Source organism: Pelophylax lessonae, assembly GCF_965119305.1.
Source record: "Pelophylax lessonae genome assembly, chromosome: 10".
NCBI lineage: Eukaryota > Metazoa > Chordata > Amphibia > Anura > Ranidae > Pelophylax > Pelophylax lessonae.
This window is the reverse complement of record NC_138777.1, coordinates 206,148,952-206,176,941: the sequence shown is the minus strand read 5'-3', so window position 1 is coordinate 206,176,941 and position 27,990 is coordinate 206,148,952. Positions and strand designations below refer to the sequence as shown.

Genomic DNA, 27,990 nt, shown 5'->3' with positions numbered 1-27,990 from the left:
ACCTCTATAACTTCAGTGACCCTGTATGTATCCAGTGACCTCCATAACTTCAGTGACCCCGTGGGTCTCCAGCGACCTCCATAACTTCAGTGACCCCGTGTGTCTCCAGCGACCTCCATAACTTCAGTGAGCCCATGTGTCTCCAGTGACCTCCATAATTTCAGTGACCCTGTGTGTCTTCAGTGACCTCCATAACTTCAGTAACCCTGTGTGTATCCAGTGAGCTCCATAACTTCAGTGACCCCGTGTGTCTCCAGTGACCTCCATAACTTCAGTGACCCCGTGTGTCTCCAGCAACCTCCATAACTTCAGTGACCCCATGTGTCTCCAGTGACCTCCATAATTTCAGTGACCCTGTGTGTCTCCAGTGACCTCCATAACTTTAGTGACCCCGTGTGTATCCAGTGAGCTCCATAACTTCATTGACCCCGTGTGTCTCCAGTGACCTCTATAACTTCAGTGACCCTGTATGTATCCAGTGACATCCATAACTTCAGTGACCCTGTATGTATCCAGTGACCTCCATAACTTCAGTGACCCCGTGTGTCTCCAGCGACCTCCATAACTTCAGTGACCCTGTGTGTCTCCAGGTACCTCCATAACTTCAGTGACCCCCATGTGTCTCCAGTGACCTCCATAATTTCAGTGACCCTGTGTGTCTCCAGTGACCTCCATAACTTCAGTGACCCCCGTGTGTCTCCAGTGACCTCCATAACTTCAGTGACCCCCGTGTGTCTCCAGTGAACTCCATAACTTCAGTGACCCCGTGTGTCTCCAGCGACCCTTGTGACTCCAGTGACCCTTGTGACTCCAGTGACCTTTGTGCCTACAACGACCTCTATGACTCTAGTGGCCCTTGTGATTCCAGCGCCCTTTATTTTTCCAAAAACCCTTGTGACTACAGTGACCCCTGTGACCCATGGTGCTCAGGTTCCTGACCCAATGGTTGACAGTAAATAGTACTTCCACTGTATATGATGTAAATCCCATGGGTTGTTGCCATTTTTAGACATGTGCGGTTAGTTTTGTTTCTAATTGAAATTTGGACATATTTATGTATTCGGATTCCTGATTCCGGATTCCTGAATTACAATGAATGAATTAAAACGAATCCATTAACAAAAACATTTTTGGACCAATTTGAATAGTTTTTTTAATCAAATGCGAATAGTTTTCCAATCAAACTTAAATTTCCGAAGAAAATAAAATAGAATAGAAAATATAGGAATAGAATAGAACAGAATATAATAGAATATAATATAATAGAGTAAAACAGAACAAAATAGAAAATAAAAGAATAGAAAGGGATAGAATAAAATAGAAAATAATAGAATAGAAAAGAATAGAGTAAAACAGAACAAAATAGAATAGAAAATAAAAGAACAGAATAAAATAGAACAGAGAATAAAGGAATAGAATTACAAAATACTATAAAATTGAAAGAATACCTTCTGAAATTTGAATTTCAAATAAAATACATTTGAACTTTAATACAATACAAAAGAAAAGAATAGAAAAGAAGAATATAAAAGAAAAGAAAAGAAAAAAATGGGATAGAATAAAATAGAATAAAAAGAATATAACAATTTCCCAAAATTTGAATTTAAATAGAATAGAAAATTCTAGAAAAGAATAGAATAGAATAGAAAAAAAAACATAGGATAGAATAGAAAATAAAAGAATATAATAGACTAGAATAGAAAGAGAATAGAATGAATATACTGTAAACATCATACGAAATTTGAATTTTGAAAAGAAAATATTTGAATTTGATAGAAAAGAATAGATAGGAAAATAAAATAATACAATAGAAAAGATTAGAATAAACAATAGAATATAACAATATAACAATATAACTGTTTTTCGAAAATAAAAGAATAGAACCGAAAATAAAAGAATAGAACAGAATAGACAAAAAAAGCGATAGAATGGGATAGAATAGAAAGAATACAACCATCTTACAAAATTTTAATTTTGAATAGAATAAATTTGATTTTGAAGGGAATTTGAATCGATTCTAATTTTCCAAATTCAGGGGAATGGAGTTAAAATCTGAATCGATTTGAATAGACAAAACGAATTCCAAAAATGAATTCAACAAATTTAACTAGACAAATTTATGTAAATAACAAAACAAAAAGTTCTGCACATCTAGTCATTCCATCTATTTATTGGGTGTAATCTGATGATGGGATATATTTGAATAGATTTACAGAGGATGAGGAGGTGGAACCCACCTGACACCCCACCCTGCGATATGACTGTGGGGATCCCCCTTCTACTGTCATCTAGAATGCGGAGGTCATCTGATGTGACTAGAACACAGGCAGTATATACTGTATATACACTGCTCAAAAAAATTAAAGGAACACTTTGAATACACATGAGATCTCAATGGGGAAAAATCTCATGCTGGATACCTATACTGGTATGGACTGGGTAATGTGTTAGGATCTATACTGGTATGCACTGGGTAATGTGTGAGGATCTATACTGGTATGGACTGGGTAATGTGTGAGGATCTATACTGGTATGGACTGGGTAAATGTGTTAGGATTTATACTGGTATGGACTGGGTAATGTGTTAGGATCTATACTGGTATGGACTGGGTAATGTGTTAGGAATGAAAGGATGCCACATCATTTGATGGAAATTAAAATGATTAACCTACAGAGGGCTGAATTCAAAGACACCCCAAAAATCAAAGTGAAAAAATGATGCAGCAGGCTCGTCCATTTTGCTGAAATTTCATTGCAGCAACTCACATTGGTACTCAGTAGTTTGTATGGCCCCCACGTGCTTGTATGCATGCCTGACAATGTCGGTGGGAAGCTCCTAATGAGACGACGGATGGTGTCCTGGGGTATTTCCTCCCAGATCTGGACCAGGGCATCACTGAGCTTCTAAACAGACTGAGGTGCAAGCTGGCGGCATCGAATGCAAGGAAACATAATGTCCCAGAGGTGTTCTACTGGATTTAGGTCAGGCGATTGTGGGGGCCATTCAATGGTATCAATTCCTTCATCCTCCAGGAACTGGCTGCATACTCTCACAACATGAGGTCGGGCATTGTCCTGCCCCAGGAGGAACCCAGGACCCACTGCACCAGTGTAGAGTCTGACAATGGGTCCAAGGTTTCCATCCCGATACCTAATGGCTGTCAGGGAACCATTGTCTAGACTGTAGAGGTCTGTGCGTCCCTCCATGGATATGCCTCCCCAACCATCACTGACCCACCACCAAACCAGTCATGCTGAGCAATGTTACAGGCAGCATAAAGTTCTCCATGGCTTCTCCAGACCCTTTCACATCTGTCACATGTCCTCAGGGTGAACCTGCTCTCATCTGTGAAAAGTACAGGGCGCCATTGATGGACCTGCCAATTCTGGTGTTCAATGGCAAATGCCAATCGAGCTTCACAGTGCCGGGCAGTGAGCACAGGGCCCACTAGAGGACGTTGAACCCTCAGGCCACCCTCATGAAGTCTGTTTGATTGTTTGGTCAGAGACATTCACACCAGTGGCCTGCTGGAGGTCAGGTTGTAGGGCTCTGGCAGTGTTCATCCTGTTCCTCCTTGCACAAAGGAGCAGATACCGGTCCTGCTGATGGGTTAACAACCTTCTACAGCCCTGTCCAGCTCTCCTAGAGTAACTGCCTGTCTCCTGGAATCTCCTCCATGCTCCTGAGACTGTGTAGGGAGACTGTGCTGGCAGACACAGCAAACCTTCTGGCAATAGCATGTATTGATGTGCCGCCCTGGAGGAGTTGGACAGCCTGTGCAACCTCTATAGGGTCCAGGTATCCCCTCATGCTACCAGTAGTGACACTGACCCTAGCTAAATGCTAAACTAGTAAAAAACAGTCAGAAAAGATGAGTAGGAACAAAAATGTCAGTGACCTCCACCTGTAAAACCATTCCTGTTTTGGAGGCCGTCTCATTGTTGCCCATCTAGTGCACCTGTTGTTAAACACCAAAGCAGCTGAAACTGATTAACAACCTCCTCTGCTACTTAACTGACCAGATCAATATCCCAGGAGTTTAATTGACTTGATGCCATACTCTGATTAAAAAGTGTTCCTTTAATTTTTTTTGAGCAGTGTACATTCCCAGAAGGGGGGGGGGGGGGGCAGGGCATGATTATCCAGGGAAAGAAGAGATGGTTCATACATTGCAGATCTATATACAGGCCATGTGTGATACTGATGAGGACTTCTACTTTTAACACTTTGTGAATGAAGTTGTGTATCATTACATATTGGTGTATTATATTATTATTATATTATTATAGGGCTATGGGTGTATTATGTATTATATTATTATTATAGGGATATGGATGTATTATATTATTATAGGGATATGGTGTATTATATTACTATAGGGATATGGGTGTATTATATTATTATAGGGACATGGGTGTATTATATTTTTATTATATGGATATGGTGTATTATATTATTATTATTATTATAGGGATATGGGTGTATTATATTATTATAGGGATATGGTGTATTATATTATTATTATAGGGATACTGTATGGGTGTATTATATTTTTATTATAGGGATATGGTGTATTATATTATTATTTTAGGGGTATGGTGTATTATATTATTATTATAGGGATATGGTGTATTATATTATTATTATTATAGGGATATGGGTGTATTATATTATTATAGGGATAATGGTGTATTATATTATTATAGGGATATGGGTGTATTATATTATTATTATAGGGATATGGTGTATTATATTATTATTATAGGGATATGGTGTATTATATTATAATTTTAGGGATATGGGTGTATTATATTATTATTATAGGGATATGGGTGCATTATATTATTATTATTATAGAGATATGGGTGTATTATAATATTATTATAGGGATATGGGTGTATTATATTATTATTATTATAGGGATATGGGTGTTGTGACGAACGCCCATTTGCTGGGACGTTCGCCACAGGCTACTGGAGGTGTGTGGAGGCCAGACTCCTGCCCACGGACTACGGGCCCTGGCTTGTAGGGGAGTGCACCTCTGTGTGGGGTATATGCTGGAGGACCATGGGAGTAGTGTTGCTTTGGACTCAAATCCATGTCACCCCAAGATTCAGACTCTGAGACTAAGATCCATGTTACAGGCCTAAAGCTGCCTGTTACAGCAGAGGACTTCTCCACACAATGAGAGACTAAAGAGATGCTAACGACATCAAACTCAGCTATTGTCTACTGTGGGGATGTGTATTGACATTTATAGTAAGGTGTTTTGAAAACGAAGACGGGCAGTCTGCAAGCCTTACGTCTTCTGCTGTCATCTGTTTAGAGGTGGTTTTGTCTTTACACCTCTGGGAATACGTATTCGGCTTTGTTTTGGAGGCTTGTTGTTTGTTGATATAAATAATGATAATTTTGCAGTCTCATTCACCTATTGTCTCTTTCCAGATGACCAAGGTATGACTATGTTCTGTATGCAATTGCATTTGCATATGATAATGAAATCAAACACATGAGACTGTATATATTGGAAGTTAGTTGTTGAATAAAGGGTCTTTTATTTTACCCTTCATCGAACTTAGGCTGATGTTTGGGGGGGGCCAGGTCACTGCATCACGTGAGATTCTGGAGACCTAAGACAGAAATACTTGATCCAAGTATTGGGGATCTGCTACAGGTGTATTATATTATTATTATAGGGATATGGTGTATTATATTATTATTATAGGGATATGGGTGTATTATATTATTATTATAGGGATATGGTGTATTATATTATTATTATAGGGATATGGATGTATTATATTATTATTATAGGGATATGGATGTATTATATTATTATTATAGGGATATGGGTGTATTATATTATTATAGGGATATGGGTGTATTATATTATTATTATAGGGATATGGGTGTATTATAATATTATATAGATATATGGGTCAGCACCTATAAAGTCCCCTTGCTAGTGTATTTTTTTTCACTTCCTGTATAGTATGACAACACCCCGTTCCTGTCAACATTCAATATCCACCCCCCCTCCCCCCCTGCAGTGGAGCTCCTATTGGTCAAATAACTGATCCCCTCCCCCCTCTGTATGCGAAGGACACCCACCTGTCCCCAAGGGGATGAGGAGGAGGAGGAGAAGAGGACGGATCAGCATGTTGGAGCTCCTCATATCTGTCCGGAGCTCTTCCTTCTCCGAGAGGCGGGTGGAGTACTCAAATCACAGCGAGGAGTCATCAGAATATGATCACCCCTCCCCCACCCGCCATCGTACTCCTCCGCTACATGGATCTGACCTCCGCCCTTCCCTACAGTCTTGCACAGTTGGACCGGTTCCCCTCCTGGACTGAAATGACTTCCTCTGATTTAACTGCACACTGTGAGCTTTCCACAATGTGCATTAGAAGCTGCAGCACTCCTCAATTCCTGCCCTGGAGAACGTCCAACATCATTTAGCCCTTTCCTCCTCAGTCTGACTGTCCCTGGCCCACTTCTTTAATGTATTGGATTTCAGTTCTTTCAATCAGGGTGGCTCTGCATCACATCATCACATGTGGGCATTACCTAGAGCAGTCCACCTAGGAATGTTCTCCTTCAGACTGACTCCACCCATCAAGACATTTTGATATTTGCATAACTCCGCCCACTGCATGTATCAGGACCGATGGCTCTGGAGAGGAGTACTGAGGCAGGGAAGCTATGTACATTGTACAGCACCCTGCTGGCTCCTCCCACCAGCCATGATCTGCCTGAATTGCATAGAGAAGCACAGAGACCCAGTGATGGGGAAAATAAGAAATGTAATGGAGAAAAATGTATTCAAAATGTTAATTTTCATGCTGATGGCGGTGAAATATCAGCCAATTAAACTTTAAATGTGAGGAGAGAACAGATGGATTTAGTTGTGGGAGGAGAAGGAAGGAGACAACAGCTGATTATTATTGGGGGGGGGGTTCCCACTTTCTGCCCACAACAGAAAGTGAGAGGGCATTTCTACAATGAGATGGGGAACCCCCTTTTAGTTGTCACTACAACAGGTGGCTCCACTGGGAGAATAACCCAAACTTCCTCTTCTGGTGACAACTGAGAGGGGATTTCTCATGACTTCCTGTTCTGGTGACAACTGAGAGGGGATTTCTCATCACTTTCTGTTCTGGTGACAACTGACTGAGAGGGGATTTCTCATCACTTCCTGTTCTGGTGACAACTGACTGAGAAGGGATTTCTCATCACTTCCTTTTCTGGTGACAACTGTCTGAGAAGGGATTTGTCATCACTTCCTGTTCTGGTGACAACTGAGAGGAGATTTCTCATCACTTCCTGTTCTGGTGACAACTGAGAGGGGATTTCTCATAATTTCCTGTTCTGGTGACAACTGACTGAGAAGGGATTTGTCATCACTTCCTGTTCTGGTGACAACTGAGAGGAGATTTCTCATCACTTCCTGTTCTGGTGACAACTGACTGAGAGGGGATTTCTCATCACTTCTTGTTCTGGTGACAACTGACTGAGAAGGGATTTGTCATCACTTCCTGTTCTGGTGACACCTGTCTGAGAAGGGATTTGTCATCACTTCCTGTTCTGGTGACAACTGAGAGGAGATTTCTCATCATTTCCTGTTCTGGTGACAACTGACTGAGAGGGGATTTCTCATCACTTCTTGTTCTGGTGACAACTGACTGAGAAGGGATTTGTCATCACTTCCTGTTCTGGTGACAACTGAGAGGGGATTTCTCATCACTTTCTGTTCTGGTGACAACTGACTGAGAGGGGATTTCTCATCACTTCCTGTTCTGGTGACAACTGACTGAAAAGGGATTTCTCATCACTTCCTTTTCTGGTGACAACTGGCTGAGAAGGGATTTGTCATCCCTTCCTGTTCTGGTGACAACTGAGAGGGGATTTCTCATCATTTCCTGTTCTGGTGACAACTGACTGAGAGGGGATTTCTCATCACTTCCTGTTCTGGTGACAACTGTCTGAGAAGGGATTTGTCATCACTTCCTGTTCTGGTGACAACTGAGAGGAGATTTCTCATCACTTCCTGTTCTGGTGACAACTGAGAGGGGATTTCTCATCATTTCCTGTTCTAGTGACAACTGACTGAGAGGGGATTTCTCATCACTTCTTGTTCTGGTGACAACTGACTGAGAAGGGATTTGTCATCACTTCCTGTTCTGGTGACAGCTGAGAGGTGATTTCTCATCACTTCCTGTTCTGGTTACAACTGAATGAGAGGGGATTTTTCATCACTACCTGTTCTGGTGACAAATTAGAGGGGATTTCTCATGATTTCCTGTTCTGGTGACAACTGACTGAGAGGGGATTTCTCATCACTTCCTGTTCTGGCGATAACTGAGAGGGGATTTCTCATCGCTTCCTGTCTTGGTGACACCAGAACAAGCAATGAATGTAAGGCGTGATAAGATCTGTCAGGCAGAGGTGGGGGACTTGAGTCACATGACTTAACTGAATCGCAAAATAGGGCCTGGTCATTGAGCAGCCAAATCCTCCAGGGCTAAAGTGGTTAAAACACCTCAGTGTGTTCTGATTTTTAGGACACTGGCTGTTTAACAATGGAAATACTTAACATGTTTTTAGTGACTGTGGCTGTTGATGACCGGACGAAGGATTTTGAGCTGTTTGGGCATTCAAAGTGTTTCTTTTGTATGCCAATAAAAAAGCACTAAGCAGTTTTGTTAATGTTGAAAATAAAACAAAACCTTTCCTGACCACTGACTTTTAACTGATTTAAAGGTGAAAATTGGGGTAGATCAGTATTTTGACGATTTGTGACTTGACCAAAATAAATGACTTGACTTGCTTGACTTTTAGCCACAGTAACTTGGGACTTGCTTGAGACTTGAAGGTTAAGACTTGAGACTTGCTTGTCACTTGCACATGTGTGACTTACTCATCCGGGCCAGATATAAAGATCTCCCAGAAATGTGAACCCCCCCCACCTTCCATCCACTACTAAAGATAATCATTGTGGGTGGAGTCTCCTTTCAAGCCCTGAGGATGGACGGTCGGTAACCAATCAAATTATTTTTACGAGGAGACCCCGCAGACTGGGATAGACAGGTGTTCTGTGAAAAAAACATACCCGGTTACACGGGAGACACGTCTGATACAACTGTCATTTCACACTTCTACCGTGATGTCAGATCGAGGGGGCGGGGTTAGTGCCTGGCATGGGTCTGTCGGTCGGTGGAAGTGATGTCACAGGGGGCGGGTCTTGCTATTTTCCAGTCTCCAATATGGAGGAGGGAGAACGTTCCGCCCGGCCATTAACTCCGCCCAGCTGTATGATATGATTGGAGGATGAAGCAACTGCCTCAGAATCCCTGGTCTGGAGGCGTGGCTTTTGGTGTCACTAAAAGAGAGAAACCCATAGAGAGAGGTGAGAGGGGAAATGCGGTCGTAAGAGAGTGACATTTATCAGAGAGAGAGAGAGAGACATCGGAGAGGGAGAGACACACCAGAGAGAGTCAGAGTCACCAGAGAGAGAGAGAGAGTCACCAGAGAGAGAGTCACTAGAGAGAGAGTCACTAGAGAGGGAGTCAACAGAGAGAGAGAGAGTCACTAGAGAGAGAGAGTGTCACCAGAGAGAGAGAGAGAGTCACCAGAGAGAGACACGGGAGAGGGAGAGAGAGACACACCAGAGAGAGAATCAGAGTTACCAGAGGGAGAGTCACCAGAGAGAGAGGGTGTCACCAGAGAGTGTCACCAAAGAGAGAGAGTGTTTCACCAGAGAGAGTGTGTCATCAGAGAGAGAGAGAGAGACACCAGAGAGAGAGGGAGTGAGTGTCACCAGAGTGTGTCACCAAAGAGAGAGTGTCACCATAGAGAGTGTGTCACCAGAGAGAGAAAGAGAGAGAGACACCAGAGAGAGAGAGTCACCAGAGAGTGTCACCAGAGAGACACCTGAGAGAGAGAGAGACACACACACACCAGAGAGAGAGAGAGAGTGTCACCAGAGAGAGAGAGAGTGTCACCAGAGAGAGAGAGAGTCACCAGAGAGAGAGAGAGTCACCAGAGAGAGAGTCACTAGAGAGAAAGGGGGTGTCACCAGAGAGAGAGAGTGTCACCAGAGAGAGAGAGTGTCACCAGAGAGAGAGAGAGTCACCAGAGAGAGAGAGAGTCACCAGAGAGAGAGAGAGTCACCAGAGAGAGAGTCACTAGAGAGAAAGGGGGTGTCACCAGAGAGAGAGAGTGTCACCAGAGAGAGAGAGTGTCACCAGAGAGCGACACGGGAGAGGGAGAGAGAGACACACCAGAGAGAGAATCAGAGTCACCAGAGGGAGAGTCACCAGAGAGAGAGGGTGTCACCAGAGAGTGTCACCAAAGAGAGAGAGTGTGTCATCAGAGAGAGAGAGAGAGAGAGACACCAGAGAGAGAGAGGAGTGCGGTCTGTAGCCCTATCCTCCCTATTATAGCAGAATGCGGTCAGTTTTCCCCCACATTGGAGTGAAGTGATGATGGATGTGGACCCCCCTCCTCACCCAGAACACAGCTCCTCTCTGTACACTCAGCCTGTTTACAGGTAACAGTGGAGAGGAGTATTATCTATAAATACACTCTGTGGGATGGAGGTGACACTGTACATGGCACATAAAGGGCCAATCCCACCCTCCCAGACCGTACTGTCCTGTCACTGACTCAGGAGACCGCACTGTCCTGTCACTGACACAGGAGACCGCACTGTCCCTCTCAGTACCCGGTGATCGGTGAGTTCTGGGATGATCTCTCCATCCAATCCTCTGAGTGTTCTGATTTCCTCCTCTGCAGATCAATATCTGATCTCGTCATGGAATTTCTGTGCGGAGTATTGATGGGAGGGGGTGACAGCCGTGCCCAGTGCTGGCATATATATATCCAGTGACCGCGCTCCTCCTATACACACCGACTTTCGTATGGTGGTCACCGCTTCTCTCCCCGCTACATTCTGATCTGTATGTACTGCCCATGTCCTGACTTCCTCCCCTGTATATTGTGTCTGTTGGTATATTCTGGGTCACCCATTCCTGTATATTCCATGTGTTGCTTTATTTCAGGCTCCCTCCTCCTCTGTGTATCCCATCTGTTGGTATATTCCATACTCCACGCTCCCCTGTATATCCCATCTATTGGTATATTCCATGCTCCTCTCTCCCCTATACATCCAGTCTGTTGGTATAGTCCATGCTCCACCCTCACTTTATATATCCTCTCTGTTGGTATATTCCATACTCTACGCTCCCCTGTATATCCCATCTATTGGTATATTCCATGCTCCTCTCTCCCCTATATATCCAGTCTGTTGGTATAGTCCATGCTACACCCTCCCTTATATATCCTCTCTGTTGGTATATTCCATGCTCCACCCACCCCTATATATCCTGTCTGTTGGTATATTCCATGCTCAACTGTCCCCTGTATATCCCATCTGTTGGTATATTTCTTGATCCACCCCTCCCTATACAGTGCCTTGCAAAAGTATTCGGCCCCCTTGAACTTTGCGACCTTTTGCCACATTTCAGGCTTCAAACATAAAGATATAAAACTGTAATTTTTTGTGAAGAATCAACAACAACTGGGACACAATCATGAAGTGGAACGAAATTTATTGGATATTTCAATCTTTGTTAACAAATAAAAAAACTGAAAAATTGGGCGTGCAAAATTATTCAGTCCCTTTACTTTCAGTGCAGCAAACTCTCTCCAGAAGTTCAGTGAGGATCTCTGAATGATCCAATGTTGACCTAAATGACTAATGATGATAAATAGAATCCACCTGTGTGTAATCAAGTCTCCGTATAAATGCACCTGCACTGTGATAGTCTCAGAGGTCCGTTTAAAGCGCAGAGAGCATCATGAAGAACAAGGAACACACCAGGCAGGTCCGAGATACTGTTGTGGAGAAGTTTAAAGCCGGATTTGGATACAAAAAGATTTCCCAAGCTTTAAACATCCCAAGGAGCACTGTGCAAGCGATAATATTGAAATGGAAGGAGTATCAGACCACTGCAAATCTACGAAGACCTGGCCGTGCCTCTAAACTTTCAGCTCATACAAGGAGAAGACTGATCAGAGATGCAGCCAAGAGGCCCATGATCACTCTGGATGAACTGCAGAGATCTACAGCTGAGGTGGGAGACTCTGTCCATAGGACAACAATCAGTCGTATACTGCACAAATCTGGCCTTTATGGAAGAGTGGCAAGAAGAAAGCCATTTCTTAAAGATATCCATAAAAAGTGTCGTTTAAAGTTTGCCACAAGCCACCTGGGAGACACCAAACATGTGGAAGAAGGTGCTCTGGTCAGATGAAACCAAAATGGAAATTTTTGGCAACAATGCAAAACGTTATGTTTGGCGTAAAAGAACACAGCTCATCACCCTGAACACACCATCCCCACTGTCAAACATGGTGGTGGCAGCATCATGGTTTGGGCCTGCTTTTCTTCAGCAGGGACAGGGAAGATGGTTAAAATTGATGGGAAGATGAATGGAGCCAAATACAGGACCATTCTGGAAGAAAACCTGATGGAGTCTGCAAAAGACCTGAGACTGGGACGGAGATTTGTCTTCCAACAAGACAATGATCCAAAACGTAAAGCAAAATCTACAATGGAATGGTTCACAAATAAACATATCCAGGTGTTAGAATGGCCAAGTCAATGTCCAGACCTGAATCCAATCGAGAATCTGTGGAAAGAACTGAAAACTGCTGTTCACAAACGCTCTTCATCCAACCTCACTGAGCTCGAGCCGTTTTGCAAGGAGGAATGGGCAAAAATTTCAGTCTCTCGATGTGCAAAATTGATAGAGACATACCCCAAGCGACTTACAGCTGTAATCGCAGCAAAAGGTGGCGCTACAAAGTATTAACTTAAGGGGGCTGAATAATTTTGCACGCCCAATTGTTCAGTTTTTTATTTGTTAAAGTTTTAAATATCCAATAAATTTCATTCCACTTCATGATTGTGTCCCACTTGTTGTTGATTCTTCACAAAAAATTACAGTTTTATATCTTTGTTTGAAGCCTGAAAAGTGGCTAAAGGTCGCAAAGTTCAAGGGGGGCGAATACTTTCGCAAAGCACTGTATATCCTGTCTGTTGGTATATTTCATGCTCCTTCCTCCCCCCATATATCCCATCTGTTGGTGTATCCCACGCTCCACCCTCCGCTATCTATCCTGTGTTGGTATGTTCCATGCTGCGCTGTCCTCTGTATTTCCCATCTGTTCGTATATTCCATGTTCCACCCTCCCCTATATATCCTGTCTGTTAGTATATTTCATATTCCACCCTCCCTTATATAACCCGTCTGTTGGTGTATTCCATGCTCCTTCCTCTCTTATATATCCTATCTGTTGGTATATTCCATGCTCATCTATCCCCTATATATCCTGTTGGTATATTCCACGCACCTCCCTCCCCTATATATCCTCTCTGTTGGTATATTCCGCCACTTTTCACTTATTTGAATATTTTGATTTTTCAGTGGCTGGTCTTTTGCGGTGAGCGGCGATGGGGAACGCAGAAAGTAGCGTCTTCCAGAAGCGCATGACGCGGATCCCTCCTGCTGACCAGGCTGAGATTCAGAGCAGTTTCGAAAACCTGTGCCGGGCAAACAACTCCGCCAAGAAGAGCCTGGGATTGGCTGCGTTCCAGGTAGGACTTCCATGGGGGTGGGGCAATCGGCTCTCCTCTCCTGAACCTTGTGGGGTAACCTCACTAAATCCCATGATATCAGATCATGCAAATCATGTGTGATATTCCTCTGGACTCGCCCAGACCCAGCAGACAAAAAAGGAGGCGGTGTCCAGACTTCTCCTTCCAGGTTCTTCCTACGCCTCCCTCGTTCTCTCCGCTCCTTTAAAGTGCACTGCATTCGTCTTTTTTCACCAGTCTGTCTGAGGATTGCAGTCATTTATCGGCCTCCTGGACCAGTGCCACCAGTGTCACGCTTTCTGGACGACTTCTCTACTTCTCTACTCGACTTTCCTACTTTCTCTCCCCTGAAGTACCCGCCATCATCTTAGGTGACTTTAACATTCCAATCAATGTTAACACCTCAACTACTTCTCAAGTACTCAACTCATCCTCCTCTTTTTCCAGTATTTTGGGGGGTAGCAAACAAACCTGGCCCCCTGACTCGCGCTACTGCCCCCCCCCCCCCCCGCCTGCGGGAGACGGTCTGAAAGGTGGTAATTAGGTGCCTTACCTTAGGAGGCCAATGACGAGGTGGTGCAGGATCCAGGGTAGGGCCCCTGGAAGCTTAAAGAGGCTGTTGCTGCCCCTTTACCTGCTGCTCCAGCTTCCCAAGGCTAGAGCCGGGGCCGTTGCTTCTCCTCCCGGCCGGACAGGAAGTAGGTCCTTAGACCCGATTGGTCGGGAGTCCGAAGTCTTCTTGGCCAATCGGGTCTCAGGACTTGCTTCTGATGGGCCAGGAGCAGAAGCAGGAAGACATTAGCGAATATTAGTATGCTAATGTCACACAACTGGGTGGGCTCAGGGCGCAATGATCTGCACCCTGAGCACACCCTTTTTTTTTTTTTTAAGCCAATTAAAGCCTCGGGCCCTAATCACGTGCATTAAATCCCAATAAAATACATTTACGTTTTTGGTTGTAACATGACAAAATGTGGAACATTTCAAGGGGTATGAATACTTTTTCAAGGCACAGTACATTGAAGTAGATGTAAAGACAGAATTTCTCTCTTGAGTTTGGATGGAGGAGGTGGTTATGACTAGGGATCGACCGATTATCGGCAACACCGATGTATCAGGAGCCGATATGCACTTTCCCCGATATATCGGAATCGGCCTTTTGATTTACCGATATTGCCGATATTTCGGGATAGTGCATGTACTGGGGTGATGCCTGCAGCTAGAGGTATCACCCCGGTACCGGTGTCCATAGCCGACAGTCAGCTGTCTTGTAATGACAATCGATGCGGCTGAGAAGCCGCTCGGCTGTCATTCCAAGGAGCGGGAAGGGACGACCCCCCCCCACCTCCCGCCTTCCACGGCTCGCCCGGGTCTCCTGTCCCACCGGGAGACCCGGGAATCCTACCTTCGCTGCCGTCGTCTGACAGGGTCTCCATTTCTTTGAATTCGGCGCCGCCGAGTACCCAGAAGTGATGTTGTGACTGGTGGCGCCGAATTCAAAAAACTTACAGCATTCAAAACAGCCAAATTTCACGTTTTAACTGCTTTTAAGTGCAGAGGAGGGGTTTGGGGTCTTTTAGACTCCCAGATCTCTCCACAAGAGTACCTGTTGACATTTAAAAAAAAAAAAATGTCCGAAAATATCGGCCGATACCGATATCCGATGACCAAAATATCGGCATTAAAAAAACGATATCGGTCGATCAATAGTTATGACCCCGGCCAGGTGTTTTTCTGTTGCTGTCTGTGCACCTTCTGGGGAGATTTCCCTTCACTCCCTGTCCTGGAGATACAACAGAAAATGAGAACAAATCTCTCCAAAGAGAAGGATAATCCCCTCATAGACATTTGTCACCAGATCAGATGTCCCCATTGAAAGATTGCTTTTTTTTCTGTTTAGGTTACAACTGTAACATTTTGGACCCCCCCCCCTTCCTGCCTTGATGACACCAAGATAGATAGGGTGAATCCCACCATGGAGACACAGATGGCTATAAATCTCTGGATATGTAGAAAGTTGGAAGGGAGTCACACCTATGGTGATAGTCCAGGACAAACTTTTATTAGACAATGATGGTAAGGGCCGACGCATTTCAGGGGAGATGTAAATTTCATGGTAAGTGATAACTGCAGTCCAGGCTTTGTGGCACTTGGGGCACATGACCCATATCTCCCACTGTGTGCCCCGCTTCCTGACCCTGGGACTCCCCCTCTATCAGTGCAGCAGCCTGCATGTGTTGCACTGGGCTGCTGCTAGTAATGCCAAGCCATTGGAAGCTTCCTTAGGCTCCTCCTCCATTCTGATGTGTCACATGACACAAGCTGATGGGGACAATGGAAGAATCCCTTCACATCACTCACAATGCATCTAAGGCCTGATGAGTTCAGGGAGGGAGAGGCCATGGGACAGGTGGAATTTTTTTTTTATAGGTCATTGGGCTTTGTAGGGAGGTCTGCACTAGAGGTGGTGGGGGGATATGTTCAAGGGGGGGGGGGGTATAGATTTGTGGTGAGAGGGGGTTAATTTGGCCAGGTGATTGGGAAATGGGAGGGAAAGCAAAGATTTGTGTTGGAATGGGAGATTTGGGCCTGGCATGGGGAGGGGGAGCAAAGATTTTGGAGGAGAGCTAAGCCTGGAAGATGGAGTTTTGTGTTGGGAAGGGGGGCATTTAGACCTTGAGGGGGGGGGGGGGTTAAAGATTTGTGTTGGGGGATGACTTGGGCCTGGTGATGTGTGTGGTGCGGGACAAAGATTTGTGTAGGAAGAGGTGGAATATGGATCTAGCAATAGGAGGATGGATGAAGATTTGTGGTTGCGGGGGAGGGGGTTAGCCTGAGGGAGTTGGGTGCCCAGATTTGTGTTGGGAGAAGGGGGGGTTTGGGCTTCAGAGGGTGGGGAGGAGGGTGCCAAGATTTTTTTTGGGAGGGGGGTATTAAGATTTGTGTTGGAATGGGGATTTTAGCCTGGGTGCCAAGATTTGTGTTGGGAGGGGTGATTTGGGCTTTAGAGGGTGGCGAGGGGGTTGGGTGCCAAGATTTGTGTTGGGAGGGTGGATTTGGGCTTTAGAGGGTGGCGAGGGGGTTGGGTGCCAAGATTTGTGTTGGGAGGGGGGATTTGGGCTTCAGAGGGTGGCGAGGGGGTTGGGTGCCAAGATTTGTGTTGGGAGGGTGGATTTGGGCTTTAGAGGGTGGCGAGGGGGGTGGGGTGCCAAGATTTGTGTTTGGAGGGGGATTTGGGCTTTAGAGGGTGGAGAGGAGGGGGTACCCAGATTTCTTTTGGGAGGGGGTTGGGTGCCAATATTTGTCTGCGGGATTTGAGCTTTAGAGGGCGGCAAGGGGGGATTTGGGTCTGTGGGGGGCTGACATTTTTTGTTTGGTCTGAGGGGGTGAAGATTGGTGTTAGAAGGGGGTATATGGGCCTAGTTGGGGGGTGAACATTTGTGTTGGGAGAGGGGTTTGGGCATAGCAGGGGGCAGCTGAACACCGCCCCCCCCCCCCCAACAACCCCTAGGGAGATCATTATCTACAGTACAGCACCATCTAGTGGCGGAAGGGGAGATTCACATCTATAGGGATGGGATTTTCCAGGTTGGATGATATTTTCCTGCATAGGGGGAGACTCTGATCAGAATTATCCCATCATCCCCTAAATCTGCACGCTTCTATTTTTCCCAGGAATCCATCGGGAGCTCCCTGCCCAGCGCCATGTCTAATCGGATCTTCCGTGGCATACAGAGTGAGAACCCCACCGGGAAGGCCTCTCCTGCCCCCCCAGAGATCAGTAGAGAGCAGTACGCTTTGTTCATTGTCGACATTCTCAGAGGAACAGCAGACGAGAAAGGCTCCATCACTGTTCACATGATGACATCAGACAACAGAGAGGAAGTGACGGGACAAGAGGTGCAGAAGGTGAGCCTCCATTTTGTGTCATGTATATCACCACGTTGGGCCACCTCCCTGATAACAGAGCCCTTGTGACCCCCATGCCACCGCCTGGCCAACGGGGCCGCCTGAGGTTGATGGGTAGAGGTTTCCTTCAACAGACTCTGGAAAGGTTTTACACCGACCTTGAATTTGCAATAATGCCAGAGCCCTCATAATGAGGTGTGGTTCACATAAGCCGTTTTAATCTGCTCGCCATGCTGGGCCGTGCTTACTGGCATCGGGATGTACAGGTGTTGTGGCATCCCTATGCTGGACGTGTCGCAGTATGCTGTGTGCTTCATCAGCTCCACTGGCAGTTCTTATCAGGAGCATGCATAGAAGGGTGACACACAATATGTACAAAGGCAGCGTTGTCACCCTGGAAGTGTGGGGCCAGGCCTTTAAATAAACATTTGACAGCCGTTTCAGCAAAAAGGAATAACCACTTCAATCAGGTGGATGTCATTAGATGTCCTGGGTGTGAAGTGGTTATACCGGAATGATTCCTGCACATGCATACTCGATCACTTCTACAGGCAGTAGTGGAAGGGGGTCACCCGCGACCACTGCAACCGTGGGGAATCTGCTTCACTACACAGAGAGAGGGGAACTGATGTTTTTCCCCCCTCTCTGTGACCTCAAAAACCGTAAGCAACACAGATTTTGGCCCTTCCGGTTTCGGTTCACTGTTTACCTGGCTGTTAACGGCCAGGGAAGTAGCCAATCAGACCGATCTGTATCTGATCAACTGCACTGGAGGCCAGAGGAAAGATCCCCCCCCCCCCCCCCAGATCTCTCCATGAAGAGGACCTATCACAGCCCATGCTATCACAAGGCATGTGAGAGCCGGTTCCATACGAGGTCCCTGCAAAGGGAGATCTTGGGCAAATGGGACAAGTGTCCGAAATCTCTGGACAATCAGATCCGGCTGAGCCGGGGAAACAAAAGGGTCTCTGGTCTGGCTGCATCGCTCTCTGGCTCTTTGACAGGGCAAATCCTTTCTCCCCTTGTACTGGACAGTGGTCACCACAGATGACAGTCTGTCCAGATAGGGAGGTGTCCTGGGCCGGAGCTCCACTCAGGGTGTTTGGATACTGGAATGGTCCAGACTCCCGTTCAATGTCCTGGAACTCCGAGTGATCAGTCTGTGCCTGAATGACTGGACGGGTCATCTTTAGGGATGTTCAGTGCTAATTCAATCAGACATTGCAACAGCCATGGCTTATGTCAATCACCAGGGTAGAACAAGAAGTGTGTTGGCAGCTCTGGAGGTAGCCGGCATTCTACAGTGGGCAGAACGCTTCATTCCGGCCCTCTCTGCCGTACACATTCCAGGGGTGGAAAATTGGCAGGCGGATTATCTCAGTCAGCAGTCGTTGGACCAAGGGGAGTGGTCCCTTCATCTGGATGTGTTTCATCAGTTGTGTCTCCGGTGGGGCACCCCAGAGGTGGATCTGTTAGCGTCTCAGCTAAAGAGAAAAGTTCAGAGGTTTGTGGCACGGTCAGGGGATCATCTAGCGGAGGCCACAGATGCGCTGGTGGCCCCATCGGGCCAGTATCGTCAGATATACGCATTCCCTCCTCTCAAGCTTCTGAGACTCTTGTGCAGGTTCAAGGCAGAAGGGATTCTGGTCATTCTAGTGGCCCCAGACTGGCCTGGTGTGGCTGGTTGCCAACCTCCCTTGGAGACTGACTCTCAGGGAGGACCTGTTGTCCCAAGGGCCGATCTTCCATCCTGCTTTACAGTTGCTGGCTTTGACGGCTTGGCTGTTGAAAACCAGGTGCTAAAGGATAGAGGGTTGCCTGGATCAGTGATTCCAGCACGGTTGAAAGCTAGGAAGTCAACCTCTAGGAAGATCTACCATTGTACGTGGAAAGCAGGGATTTTGTGGTGTGAGTCACTTGGTGTTCACCCTCGTTCGTTCTTGGTAGCTCGGGTCTTGACCTTCCTTCAACGGGGGGTTGAGCAGAAATTGGCTTTAAGTACCATCAAGGGCCAGGTTTCTGCTTTGGCGGTCTTCTTTCAACGACCCTTGGCCAAGCACTCCCTGGTGCGTACCTTTTTTCAGGTGGTTCGACATTTGACTCCACCAGTGCGGTCTCCGCTACCGCCTTGGGATCTCAACTTGGTGCTTTCAGTCCTCCAGAAGTCTTCCTTTGAAATTATTTGAGAGATTCCCCTGCTTACCCTGTCCCAAAAGGTGGCCTTTTGGGTGACCATCACCTCTGCGCGCAGGGTGTCAGAATTGGCGGCATTGTCTTGTCGCAACCCTTACTTACTCTGGAGTGACGAGACCAAGATAAATGTTTTTGAAACTAATGGCTTCAAAACTGTATGGCGTTGCAAAGGTGAGGAGTACAAAGAAAAATGCATGGTTCCTACAGTGAAACATGGTGGTGGCAGCGTCCTGCGGTTCTAAGTAATTTTCTAGCAAAATATTTAGATTTTTTTTACATAGAAGTGAGAAGTGTCAGTATTGACCCGGTATTGAAGTGGTAGGAAAAAGTAACAGCTATTTATTTTTTTTGATCGGGATTCAGATCCCTGGTTCCCAACATGCAGCCCAAGGGCCATGTGTGGCCCTTTGGTATTTATTGTGCCCTTGGACCACAACAGTCTATCATTCCCTCTACTGGGCAGCCAGTCTTTATGATTTAATAGAATAATGCAGAACTCGGTGAACATACCCCGTTACTTTGAGGAATGACTGTCTCTTTTTCCACAGTTTTTGGAGGATCTGATTTGGGCGGTGGTGTATGTACTACAACGAGAAAATGCATTAAGGGGCTGGAGCCTGGAAAACACCCAGGATTGTAAATCGGGGACACTCACTCTGGCCGCACAGCTCCTGTCACAGTTACATTCAGCCGGTATGTAATATTTTCTCCCTTGATATTTCTCTTCCTTGTTTTACTGTGCTACAAACCATTCTTCTCACCTTCTGTGTTCCAGGTGGACAGACCCTTAAAGAGGTGGAGCACCTTAGTTCCTCCTACACCCAGACCTCCATAACAGACTGGTTGTACAGGGCTCCGATGGTTTCTGTGTTCCTGCGGATCGTGGTGACGCTGGGTTTGTCCATCATGAAGGCGAGCACAGAGCACCAACTGGATCTTGGCTCTATGGTACCAAAATGTAAGAAAGGGAAGCAGACGTCCTTCCGCAGCCTCCTGGACTTCCCTTCCGTCATGTTTCTGAATTCTCACCTCCCCGCTGAAATGCAGCAGCGCTGGCGTCTCCTCTTCTCCTCCCAGATCCACGGAGAAAGCTTCTCCAAACTCTGTGGACAGCTGGTTGACCAGGGACCAAGCCTGCTGGTTCTCCGGGATGCTGACGGCTTCATCTTTGGAGGGTTTGCCTCGCAGAGCTGGGAGGTGAAGCCACAGTTTCAAGGTGAGGTTCTAGGCTACCAAAATGGAGCAACAGTGGGGAACCAGTGCCATAACATAGCTGTGGCAAGGCACCAGTGCCATTACAATGCAACAGCAGGGGACCAGTGTAATAACAGAGCTACAGTAGGTGACCAGTGGCATAAGAGAAAGTGGAGGACAAGTACCACAACCGATCTGGGTTGGGGAATCAATGCCATAACAGAGCTGTGGCAGGGGAGCAGTGCCTTTACAGAGATATGGAAGGGAAACTGTGCCATACAAAAGCCATTATAGGTGACCAATTTCAAAACAGCTACTTCAGGGGACCAGTGACGTAAGAAAGGAAAGTGGACCAGTACCATACCAAAGCAAATATAAGGCATCCGTGCCTAAATAGAGCCACAACAGAACCTGTACCATAGGAGAGCCAGGACAAGGGACCAGTGCCATAACAGAGCCAGGATACAAGACCAGAACCATAGCAGAGCCTGGATAGGAGACCAGTCCCATAACAGAGCAGAGCAAAAATACCAGATTAGTGCCTCAACAAAGCTGCAGCATGAACCAGTGCCATAAGAGAGACATGGCAGGGGCCGTTGCCAAAACAGAGACAAAGCAAGGGAACAAAACTGCCACTGGGCAGAGTTGAGACGCTAGATTCAAACCTTCAGTAAGTGGGGAAAGACCTTATTCAAGCCTGGTGGCTTGGGTTTATCATCTTTTCACAAACTGAGGGGCCCTTCAAGCAAGGAAGTATTAGAAATAACAGAGCCATGACAGGGGAATGTACCATAACCGAGTCAGAATAGGGGACTAGTACCACACGCAAGCCAAGGTTAAGGTCAGTGCTTTTGCAAAGGCCCAGTGGATCCAGTGCCAAAAGAACCACGGCAAGGGAACAGTGCTATAAGAGAGCAAGGACATGGATCCAATGCCAACAACACAGCCAGGATAGGGGACCATAGTCATAACTTAGCCATGATAAGGGAACCAGATCCAGAACAGAGCCAGCATAGGGGAACAACAGAGCCAGGATATGGGACCAGAGCCATGACTGAGCTAGGATAGGGGACCAGAGCCATGATTGAGCTAGGATAGAGGAATCAGAGCTATAACTGAATCAGGATAAGGGAACCAGAGCCATAACAGAGCCAGGATATGAGACCAGAGCCATAACAGAACCAGGATATGGGACCAGAGCCATGACAGAGCCAGAATATGGGGCCAGAGCCATAACAGGGCCAGGATATGGGACCAGAGCCATGATAGAGCCAGGATATGGGACCAGAGCCTTAGTTGGGCAGTGACATTACACCTTCATTCCCCATTTCTAAATTATTATCATTATATCCTTTTAATATTTCCAGCAGTGTTTCTAGTCATTAATAATCATTTGGTCACTACATTGGTGCTGATTGTGTTCTTTCCTCAGTGAGCAGACCCACCCTGTGCCTGCTGGGGTGTTTTCCCTCCTCCCACACACCGTACTGGCTAGCTGGGTGATGTTGGCAAAAAGGATAGGATTGAGCAACTGTCAATTTATGTGTCTGGATATCTTAAGCCACATCTCTGTGCCAGCTCTGAGCCCTTCCTCTTGATGACATTGGGGAACCTCCATTATGTGTCAACTCAATATTTTTATCCTCCTCAACAGGAGACAGCAGATGCTTCCTCTTCTCTGTGTCCCCACATCTTGAGATCTACACCTACACTGGTTATAACGACCACTACATGTACCTGAACCACGGACAACAGACCATACCGAATGGACTGGTGAGTGTCAGCGTCTTCTCTCTCTCTATATTAACCCAATCCTATATGCAATCTATAAATTAAAGGATAAGTTTCTGTTTTATAACATGTTACATGTTACACCCATAGTCAGGGTGTAACATGTTACAAAACCACTGGCCCCGTCACCTCCCCAGCTCCCCGTTGTCACAGGCGGCGGGGGATCTTCTCCCCCTGCTCTCTGTCAGAATGACTTATTCACAAAGTTCTGGGAATGGGAAAAATAAAAGATCCGGCAGCCTTTGCGGCTGTCGGCCTGTAGTTCTCAATGAACTACCACGGCGCTGTTGAGCGCTGTGGTAGTTCATTTAATCTTGTCAATGTTAACTGCTTGACCGTATGATATAAGGCCAAACATATTAAACACAGAACCTGCAAGAGCCCTTCATAGCACCCATGATCTGCTGATCGTGGGTGCAATGCTTTGCAGGCTCCCAGTTAAAAAATAAATGCACATTTTTTTTTGCCAGCAAAAAGATGTGCATTTTTTTTTTTTTTTTTAAAAGGTGAACTCATCCTTTAACATTCCTATGAAAGATGCCTAATGTAGAGGGAAAGTAATTCTTCATTTGACAGGTAGCACCTGACACTGTGGGTCCCCACTAATAATCAGTAACCAGAGTTTCTTCTAATCGTTTGACCAATATCTCAGCTACTGTGTGAAACAGTAATCCCATAAAGCCTGGAGGTTCATTCTGAAAAAAATAACCAAGAGGCTGATATCAGCGCAGCATGACTATGGCCTCTGATTAATACAGTAGCTGTAAGATACAATTACATTTTTATTATTATTATTATACAGGATTTATATAGCGCCAACAGTTTGTGCAGCGCTTTACAATGTGAGGGAAGACAATACAGTTACAATACAGTTCAAAATAGGAGGGACTACATCATTCTAAATAAATATAATAAAATAGAGGATGTTAATAATTGTATTTGTTTTATATTTTGGCCCAATTGCTATCCTATAATAACAAACAAAAGCAGCAAATGTATTAAACAGCATGCCAAATAAAGGATGTATACTATATGTCCTTAATGTTAGTGTGTTTGGTTTTCGGCAGGGCATGGGAGGACAGCATGAGTATTTTGGTTTGTGGATCGACAGTAACTTTGGGAAAGGACACAGCAAAGCAAAGCCACGGTGTACCACCTATAACAGTCCCCAGCTATCCGCCAAAGAGGATTTCAATATAGACGCCATGGAGGTCTGGGCACTTGGAGAGCTGCCGGAACACCTACAGGTAGGAAGAAAAAAATCCTCAGAAATTCAGGTTTGGTACTAATGCTGCGTCCGCTTTGAGCGCTTCATGTGATTTGTGTCTGACTTATTTGCTGTAACCTTGTCCTGGGTACAGCCAGGCAACTATCATTTTTCATGAGAGTAAACCAAGGAGAGCTCAATAGTAACCTTCTGTGCTGGTTCTTCTGCCAGTCTAAAGCAGTTAAAGAAACAGTGCACATAACCTCAGATTATATTATATAGGATCTATACACTCACTGGAAAGTGTAACTGCAGCCAAGTGAATTGGTAAAGTGTTGATTCATTGTAAAAAACATTACAGCTGTGCGGTAATTAGAAAGCCCGCCATCTATTTCCTCCTCCTATCCCAGATGGCCAAATTTAGTGCACAGTGCTTCTTAAGCCGGACATACATGGATATGAATTGTGAGTGAAAGAAGATGCGCGAACCAATAAGTTGAAGTGTAAAAGCAGCACTGTGAAAAAAAAAGAAATGCAAAAATGTGTACCATAAAGTATGCTACAAAAGTGCGCTAATAAATCAAGAGAACAAAAATGTCCATATAAATTGAAAAAACAAAAATGTCCATATAAATATAGATATTATCAGAGTGAATCAAGTCCTTTATAACAACAAAGAAGTGATCCCAAATACACACAAAAAAATACGAATAAATGATGAGTGTTGAACGTGATGAAGAGTAGGTGATTTAACCTCTTCCCAGCAAACAATCCAAATACGTGACTGTAACACAATTCAGTGATGACACCCAGTGATGTGTGTGGACTCTTACCACATGTGAGAGAAATGAGAACATATATGCAAATCCAATTGGCCAGCTAGATGGAACAGGATCCCAACTGGAATGGATAGATCGTCAGCTTCTCGGTTAGGGGGATCTGTGGGGTGAGAATGCCACCAAGGAGATCACACCAAAAAGAGAATGGGACTGATAGTGCATTACCTCCAAATTTATTATTAAAACAAGTGGAAAGACACTTACACAAATCCAAACGATATACAGCATATATTCAAAATGGTCGCGGACGCCTGCAGAACGATCCGGGACTAAATAGCAGCACGGCTGGCTCCCTCCGACGCGTTTCCACTTACAAGTCGGCTTCTGGGACTGGAGCTGAAATTCAGCAGGTTCAGCAGGGACCAGGCAAATTTTCGATCCATGTATGGGGAGGCTGGTTGTACACACGTCTATTGATCGACATGTGTACAATCAGCCTATTGTCTGCGGCTATAGTTGGTAACACTGATCATTGTATTCTGATAGCGGGGAAGGCTGCCTGCTGTCAGAATACAGTACTACAGCAGGAAGGATTCCACCATCCACACATCTTTCAGGTTAAATGAAAAAAAAAATGCATAGTGTATGGACTGCCTTGGTTTTCGACTCCTGTCCATGAACTGTAAAACCTCCCACTAATGCCAAAATACCTGGGCGGGGCTGCAGTAGGCTATATGAAGAGCAGCTGCCTGCACCAGGAGAGTTGTTGGCTGCATATTCAATGGCTTTAGAAACATTCAGAGGGTGAAGGATACCGAACTCTATAGGAATTTGGGTAGGACAGCCAGGGGCAGAAAAGTGCATGCCAGGATTAAAATATGAGCCACTCCGTATGGAATTGGCATCTCTGGAGCCAGTTTAAAGCCTGTATAAACCCGATCATGAAAGTCTTATATAAGCTTTGATATCATTTAATTTCAAAAATGTTTTCCATGTGTTAAATATGCAGCATTCGTTAAAATCCCTGGTGATCTTGCCACAGAGGTCCTTGTTCAGGCACTGCTTCCTGTTCTAGGGGGACATCACTTTGTTGTTGTCTCCCAGTTGCTTTTCTCCGTTGTCACGCGCATCCCTGGGGGAGATTACCAGCGGGCCTTTCTTTCCCTTTCCTGGTCCTTAGGACACTATTTCTCTCACTACTACAAGGCTCTATTCCTCCCACTGCCCATGGGGTGCCTAACTACATCCATTGGTCTAAGTCTAACCTTGTCCATGGTGCACCTAATAACATCTATGGGCTGCCTAACTATATCCATGAGGTGCCCAACTACTCTCCCCCAATATCCTGTGTGTGTTGACCCTCTCACTGTTGGGAACTTTGACTTCATAAAATCAAATAATTTTGTTTTCAGGCCAAAAACAAGAAGAGTGTCCTGGACGCGGACCCAGAGGTTCAGGCTCTGCTGGAGATGACAGGAAAAGCACGTCAGAGCGAAGGACTGAGGGATAAAGAAGACGAAGAGGAGAGTTAGAGAGCAGCCTCTGTGAAAAGTTGTTCAGCTGCAGACCCTCTGTGGGATGGGTTTGTATTTCCAACACAGCGACACAGCAGAGATCTAACTGGAGACCTGTGCTACAGGATGTGCTAATCTCAGGCATCTGCTGGTCACTGATCAGCCTGCGGCTGCAGATCATGTTCTTCCTCTCTGGGAAGAAAGTTCTGCTTTATGTACTTTGATATACTTAAGCAAATTGCACTTAACACAAAGGGGGACTCTAATTTTAGTTCAGACTCGGCCAGCTACCTCAACCAGCAGGACTGGCTGACATATTAAGTGCTTCTTCCAGATACCTCTCCCAGAATTGCAAACTAAGTTCTCCAGGTATTAGTTTGAACGTTTTTTTTAAAAAGATCTAAGGTCTATACACACCACGTCCTGCCCTGCATGTTCAATGCTAAACATTTTTACCATATTTATGAAGGCAAATGCTTCTTTTTCATGCTGCGCTGGAGTCTACAACTGTTCAGCCAGTTCAAATCTTCAGCCCTCACCTTCTGCAGACATATTCCCTGCAGTCCAGGGGATTCCTCTCACATTAGCCTCTTAGTTAGAGCCTAGGCCCTATAGATGCTCAACCTGTGGCCCTCCAGCTGTTGTGTAACTACAAGTCCCGTGAGACATTGCACGGCTGCCAGTTAAAAGCATGACCCCCCCTAAGGCAGGGGCATGATGGGACTTGTAGTTCTGCAACAGCTGGAGGGCCACAGGTTGAGCACCCATGGCTAGGTTGTTTCAGTTTTAAAGCAAGGCAGAGACACTGATTTTTGTTTTCTAAATGTTTGATTAATTTGTTCACACTGCATGTAGTAAGGTGTCTTATAACAAGGCAAAACCATAAAACAAGATCCAGAGATACTCACCACCATCCAGTCTATTGAGCTGGAGGGTGGTACTCCCGCAATTATTTCTTATCATACAGTCCCATACGGACTGGGGAGCCTAAGCAACCTAAATGTAAGACCATGTTAAAAAAGGGAGGTTTGGGGTACCTCATGGAACCCATGGGTCTCCCCAAGAAAAGGTTACAAAAAGAAGGCTCAACTCAGGTTAAGAAGGCAAAATAACATTCTTTATTGAAAATAAATCGAATCAAAAATAATTGAACAGACAATATATCAAAGCTAAAAATCTACAGCCAAACGATAGACCAGTCTGTGGACTTGCTGCTGCAGATAATCACACTCATCCTTTCATGCACACATAACGGGGCCCTAGCACTAAATCCTGCACCGGTGTGGCCCAGCCCTATATGATGGTATGACTATAGCTACAATAGAACCAAACAACACATGAATGTGACATGTGCCACACCGGCGCAGGGTTTAGTGCTAGGGCCCCGTTATGTGTGCATGAAAGGATGAGTGTGATTATCTGCAGCAGCAAGTCCACGGATTGGTCTATTGTTTGGCTGTAGATTTTTAGCTTTGATATATTGTCTGTTCAATTATTTTTGATTCGATTTATTTTCAATAAAGTATGTTGTCTTATAACAAAGCGCCTAACCATTTCCAGCTATGTCCATGGGGCGCCTCCAAGCTACATCTATGGGGCAATGTCTGCTCTTCATCTAGCCTCTGGGAGTTTTAAACAGGAAATAATTTCAAGACTACAGACTGCTAATCACAGCTTAGCTATAGCGATGATCAGCAGTCATTTTATATATTTATTTTAACAAAGTTGCACATGTTGTTTTA

General features: G+C 45.4%; 2 protein-coding genes across 2 annotated transcripts in view; one reads left to right on the top strand and one right to left on the bottom strand.

The window, feature by feature from the left end:
* The window catches only part of LOC309565293 (fatty acyl-CoA hydrolase precursor, medium chain-like), a 59,009-nt gene that overhangs the window by 23,841 nt on the left and 7,178 nt on the right, over positions 1-27,990 (bottom strand). The window lies entirely within an intron of this gene.
* Positions 13,493-26,516, top strand: LOC309565297 (MTOR-associated protein MEAK7-like). The gene is made up of 7 exons (XM_082270199.1): positions 13,493-13,661; positions 17,337-17,570; positions 20,312-20,456; positions 20,539-20,979; positions 22,612-22,730; positions 23,816-23,995; positions 26,147-26,516. Exons 1-7 carry the CDS (start codon positions 13,518-13,520, stop codon positions 26,264-26,266), a joined length of 1,383 nt encoding a protein of 460 aa, XP_082126325.1. The 5' UTR covers positions 13,493-13,517; the 3' UTR covers positions 26,267-26,516.